Here is a 6,175-nt window from a genome sequence, read left to right as displayed (position 1 = left end):
AACTAGAAAAATGCTTATTTGGGCTCTTTTTTGGCCCCTAATTCCTAAACTGTTAGGACCATTACCTCCAAAATCAATCCCAACCTTCTTTCTGTGGTTATAAACCTTGTGTTTAAATTTCATAGATTTCTATTTACTTATACTAAAGTTATTGTCCAGAAACCATATGTCTTCGGAAAACGACGACGACGACGTGATACCAATAAAAACCATTTTTAGATTCACTTTACCAGTACTTGACAAAATCATCTGAAAATTTAACACCCAAAACGCATTGATTTTAAGCTTGCAGTGTTTTCCATTCGGCATTTAAGCCGGGTGTGCCGACCACCTTCTTTTGAAAGCCAACCACCTTTCCATTTTAGGAGGTGGTCAGCTTTTTTTTTCAAATTCCAGATTTATTTCGGTTCCGCACCGTAAAAATTTAAATACTAATCGTGCCTCGCATTTGTTTTCATTGACAAAAATGGCGGATCGTCAAATTTCAATGTTTTCTTTTTATTAATTGGGGGAAGAGAATTGCAGGTGAGTGACGATGGTGATAAGGAAAATTCTATGCCAAATAAGTCAACTAAAACGGATAGTTGTATTGAAATTGTTGAAATTGAAAAAAAAGTATCAAACAACGGAAAAGGCACGCAAGCGATCGCAAAGATGAACAGGTTGGGAACAATCCTTAAATGAGGGACTGTCTCTCTGGCAAGAGGTCATGTCAATACTGTTGAAGAAAAGAAAAGAGAAAAACTTAGATTTTTTAACTTAAAAGGGGGAAAATCGTTATATTTGGAACAACTTTTTTAAAAGAGGGTCCAATTTTTTTTAATGATAAAGCAGATATAAGTCCAGGAATATTACAAATTTCTTGGACGTGTTTTGACCATATAATACCAAATAGATGTATAGTTCTTTGGGAAAGTTTCTGTAAATAAAATAAATATAAGTTCATTTGTATCTCGTGAAATGTACCCCTCATAAAAGGGGTAGTCATTACAGTGAGAGTTTACCCCTCATTTGAGGGGTTGTTCCCAAGCTGATAAATATGAATAGGACTTTAAATGGCTAATCAGCACAGAAGGAGGATATTTCTGTTCTGTGTGCCAAAAATACAACACTAAAGCGAGGAACAGGACAGAAACTTGGATCGATAAGCAATGCATAAGCAGGAGAAGGGAGTCCTGCAAAAGCAATATCTGCTATCCAAGTTGCTAACAACAAATTTGTCAAAAAAAAGGCTAGCAGTGATAGCAAAGAACGGTTCAATTTTATTAAATGTGAATACAATACTAATCCTTCTTTTTTTGTCCCAAAAAACAGTAAAGTAAAACCTGGTTGGAAATGTTAAAACAAAAAAAAACCAACCGGTTGCAAGTGATTTTTTCAAAACACCCACCTTACCTTAGTGAAAAATGGAGAACACTGGCTTGATCATGTTGATTTTACTTCTTTAAATTGATCTCAATTTACCGCAGAATTATATATTCCAGAGTCAAAAGTCGGTAATATGAAAATAATCTATTGAATAAATGATATGAGGTTTTGGTGTAAACAACATTCATTTGATCAGTTTTCATCGGTAAAAAGTTAATCCTACTTTGGGGTGTTAATTTTGTTAAAAGTGAGTAATCCAGACTTGTCTAGTGATACACTATTATTTTACTCATTTAACACTTGTTTCTCATTATTTTTCAATCTTCATGATTTTTAAAATTAAGAAGTGATGACTGTTATAGAACCTTACTTTATTAAAAACCATAACAAAAATTGTAATCTGATACACCACGTTAGATGAAAAGGAAATACTTTTGTGAAGCAGAAAGTTATGCAAATAACAGAATACTGCAATTTAGTGTAATGCTAATGTATACAAAAATTCAAATTACTATCTTTAAAAGTGTAAGAGGATTCTGGGAAATAAAAATGTTGATTTTAGATTTTCAACCAACCACTTCCTGTACCAAGTGAGGACTATGAAAGTTAAATGCGAATTGTTCTATTAAGGTCTTTCCGCTAACATGTGAAAAAAAAATTAGGGTTGTAAGGTAGGTAAATAATTTAATTTTTCCAAAAGTTTTTGACTGGTTTAAACATGTTAAACAGTCTGACTTCAATATTGCTTTTTTTTCAAAAATGACAAAAAAATCTTTCCAGAAGGCACTGAAAGTTAGGATAGTTAGGGTTAGTGGAAAGACAGGTATTGTTTTAGGCCTAATCAACATGGTGAAGATTGTTTCATGGGATTTACCAAGATTAGTCAATGAATAAAGACATTTTGAATTTTTTAGAATATACTTCAAAGTTTAGTACATTTGTAAACTTCCTATACTTTAAAATGACCAGTTTGAAATCAAAATTCTTTTTACTTTTATTGTTATATGATCATACCTGACCATCATTCAAATTATCAAATTGTGTAGATGTGATAGGAAAGTCATCTAGATTCTGTTCCTGGCCAAATACATCTCCAATATCACTTAACTTTGATGGGGATGCAGTGTTTGATCGGTTCCCAGGTGCATAGTAATCTGTAAGAAAAGACATATACATGTACTACATTTTTTTATTATTATAGGTCTTAAACATTTCTTTCCTTTTTCACAGAACAACCAATCCTTATTTTGAGCTCTGATGCTAATGTTTTCAAGAGGATTTCTTTAGAAACTTTTTACCAACAAATCAGTATTTCATGTATTTGTAACCCCTGACGTGTTTCATCCAAATTAAATGCATTAAACTCATGTGTTAATCATCCTGATTTTGTTCATTGACAAGGCACAAGTTATACACTTCCAGTTAAAGTGATGTGTATAATTGCTGAACAAAACTCAGTGAAATCAATTTAAGTGTACCGGGCCGGGTGTGTAAACAAAAGAAAATCCAGGCCTACCAACCCTATAATTGTTATGAATGAAAAGCTAAACACATATTTTAGGGGACTTATTACAGTTTAAGTGTTAAAAATGTCATCATGATAGTATTATGACTCTTGTGGTGGGGGAAGTGTTACAGGATTGCTTCCCTTAATACATGTAGTAAATACTTAGTCAGCAGTAAGCGGTTGAACTAAGATAGTACTTTTTTAGCTCAGTCGGTTAATTTAGCGCTGCCTTGTAACATAGAGGTCCCGTGTTTCCGAGTCCCGTAGGAGACAAAGTGATTTTGTAAGAAGAATCATGCTCTCTGGTTACACAGGTTCATGTATCTCTTCACAAACCTTTAACAATGAGATTGTCAAAAAATGTACCTTCAGTCTGAGATGAGCAGGTTTCTGGTATGACATCAACCTCCATAGCGGCAATTATCGATGGAGAAACTGGAGGAGACCAGTCATCAAGCGAACTCATTATCAGCAACTCCTGAAAAAAAATGTTTACAAATTATTCTTTAATTATTAGATTAAATCAGCCCTAATACAGATAAATCAGCATGTGCAATTACTGATGACGTCCCCCTGTTGATATAAATACAGTAAGAATACAAATTTTGTTCATAGTTGGTTCGCGAGGGATCCATAGTTCGTATTTATGTAAATATTTTAATGGCGGACAAAGAAATATGAACGAATATACAATGTTTGATAAGCCATTTGGAAAGGAATATAACTTTCTTTTTTAAGTCCCTTTTATATCCTTTGCATCTCTTTTAATGTAATAGAGAGATGAAACATGAACTATAGGCAATTTTCATTACATTCAAATGAAGTAACAATTTTTTTGGCTAAAAATAGGAATGTTATGAAGTACGCTTTCATGTAACAAGTACCTGAAGTAAAAGAAAATACTTCTAAAAAGTTGTTTCTTTGAAATAACTTACGATCAATCTGTAAAGTCAATGCTTTCACCATGTTTCTAAAGAAATAAATTGTTTATGTCTTTATATTTCATTACTTTTGAAAGAAAATTCATGTTTCATCAACTTCGTCATGTTGGTAAAAATTGAAAATTGCTGAGGACGAAACGGTCAGAAAAGTAATTTCATCACCCAATTCACCAGACAGTGTAAGTCCTATATTAGTAGATATCCGCAAACATACAGATCCAAAACTAAGGAGTACTGTAAAACCAAAAAATTTTCAATGTTCCTTTCCATGAAAAATAATATTTATTAGATTTTTTTAATCTTATTGATTATCTATTGTTGAAAAATATAATGGATTAATTGAAAAATGTTGAATATTCAATGATTTTCAATAATAATCTGAACATCACTTATAAATCATTTTTCCATGATACAAAGTGTAAAGAAAATTCTAGTAATTTCTAAACTTTTATGTTTTTATGCAATTAAATTTCTTTTTCATCATTGCAAGTATAGTCATTACATATGATATACATAAATAAGAAGATGTGGTATGAGTGCTAATGAGACAACTCTCCATCCAAGTAACAATGTATAAAAAGTTTACAATTATAGGTCAAAGTACGGCCTTCAACACGGAGCCTTGGCTCACATCGAACAGTAAGCTATAAAGGGCCTCAAAATGACTAGTGTAAAACAATTCAAACAGGAAAACCAACAATCTAATCTATATAAATAAACAGCTATGCCATGAACGCATGATACGCCCGTCGCTTCTTCAAAGAATAAAGTTCAATAACTTCTCAATGTCATATCAGAAATTTATAAAAAAAAACTAAAGAGAGGTTATTTTAATAGATATAAACCAGTCACCAAAGTTTCATGAAAACTCCTCAAAGCACTTTAAAAAGATATTGTCCGAAAACTGGAAAATCACACCTTTTTTATGAATAAAATCCCATAACTTGGAGACGTAAAATCTAAAATTTATAAAAATCGAAAGGGAGCTTACAACAATATATATAAACAATTCATCAAAATTTCAGGAAAACTGCTCAAAGCATTTTTGAGTTATTGTCAACTGGAAAATCCCACCTTTTTAATGCATAAAACCCCATAACTCCATGAACTCGGAAACATAAAATCAAAAATTTATAAATTTTGAAAGGGAGCTCATGTCAATAGATATAAACAATTCACCAAAGTTTCTTGCAAATTGGTGAAAGTGTTTTTGACTTATTGTCTGAAAACTGGAAAATCCCCTTTTTTAATGAATAAAAACCCCATAACTCGGAAACATAAAATCTAAAATTTATAAAAATCGAAAGGGAGCTTACAACAATATATATAAACAATTCACCAAAATTTCGAGAAAACTGCTCAAAGCATTTTTGAGTTATTGTCAACTGGAAAATCCCACCTTTTTAATGCATAAAACCCCATAACTCCATGAACTCGGAAACATAAAATCAAAAATTTATAAATTTTGAAAGGGAGCTCATGTCAATAGATATAAACAATTCACCAAAGTTTCTTGCAAATTGGTGAAAGTGTTTTTGACTTATTGTCTGAAAACTGGAAAATCCCCTTTTTTAATGAATAAAAACCCCATAACTCGGAAACATAAAATCTAAAATTTATAAAAATCGAAAGGGAGCTCACGTCAATAGATATAAACAATTCACCAAAGTTTTATGCAAATTGGTTGAAGTGTTTTTGAGTTATTGTCCGACATGTTGAGGACGGACGGACAACGATATACCATAATACGTCCCGTAAACAGGCATATAAAAACGAGAAATGTGAAACACCTATGAACCACACCAACAAACAACAACCACTGAACAACATACTCCTGATTACGATGAAGGACAGATGCATAAAAATGCAATGGGTTTAATCATTTTAACAGGTGCAAACCTTCACCCCAATCTGAGACAGTAGTGTAACATTACAACATAAAAAGACGCATAACATGCATGACATGTTACAGCTTTTGTTACAATAAATACATAATTTTAATTCTTCCACATACTCCAGGAACACATTGAGCAATAAAATGATTTATTTATTTTATTGAACGGATTGATCTATTGATTGTTAAATTTGTACAATTTGTTGTTCAACCTACAAGTGTCCCATGTTCTCCATTTGAGAGTTTAAAGTCATATGAAACTTCAAATTCAAAAAAAAAGTTAAATATGTTTTATATATACATGTATCATCTTAAATTATCAAAATCTTCATAAATATAGTACTGCTATTGAATTATTGTTTTCCCATACACTAATTCGCCTATATTTTCCAGTATGCAGTAACCTGAACTACGATACCTCTTGTTAGAACTTCAGCCACTGCACAGCACAAGACTCTGAAGAGA

The 6,175-nt window shown here is 31.9% G+C and overlaps 1 protein-coding gene across 1 annotated transcript; it reads right to left on the bottom strand.

Moving 5' to 3' along the window:
• Nucleotides 1-2,376: 2,376 nt before the first annotated feature.
• LOC127712952 (uncharacterized) lies at nt 2,377-3,841 on the bottom strand. Its single transcript, XM_052219537.1, has 3 exons — nt 3,779-3,841; nt 3,242-3,353; nt 2,377-2,522 (listed from the first exon to the last, which is right to left on the bottom strand). The coding sequence occupies exons 1-3, from the start codon at nt 3,839-3,841 to the stop codon at nt 2,377-2,379; spliced, it is 321 nt and encodes a 106-aa protein (XP_052075497.1).
• Nucleotides 3,842-6,175: the final 2,334 nt, after the last annotated feature.

Source organism: Mytilus californianus, unplaced genomic scaffold (genome assembly GCF_021869535.1).
Source record: "Mytilus californianus isolate M0D057914Y unplaced genomic scaffold, xbMytCali1.0.p SCAF_8, whole genome shotgun sequence".
Classification (NCBI taxonomy): Eukaryota; Metazoa; Mollusca; class Bivalvia; order Mytilida; family Mytilidae; genus Mytilus; species Mytilus californianus.
Note: the sequence above shows the minus strand (reverse complement) of the source record. Positions and strands in the feature narration are given on the sequence as shown.

Excerpts from the sequence above, each read along its gene's own strand:
- LOC127712952 (XM_052219537.1), bottom strand. The coding sequence starts at position 3,841 with ATGGTGAAAGCATTGACTTTACAGATTGATCGTAAGTTATTTCAAAGA. Across the intron at positions 3,354-3,778 it reads AAAGAAACAACTTTTTAGAA|GAGTTGCTGATAATGAGTTC; the intron begins GTATTTTCTTTT and ends ATTTTTTTTCAG. Across the intron at positions 2,523-3,241 it reads CTGCTCATCTCAGACTGAAG|ATTACTATGCACCTGGGAAC; the intron begins GTACATTTTTTG and ends CTTTTCTTACAG.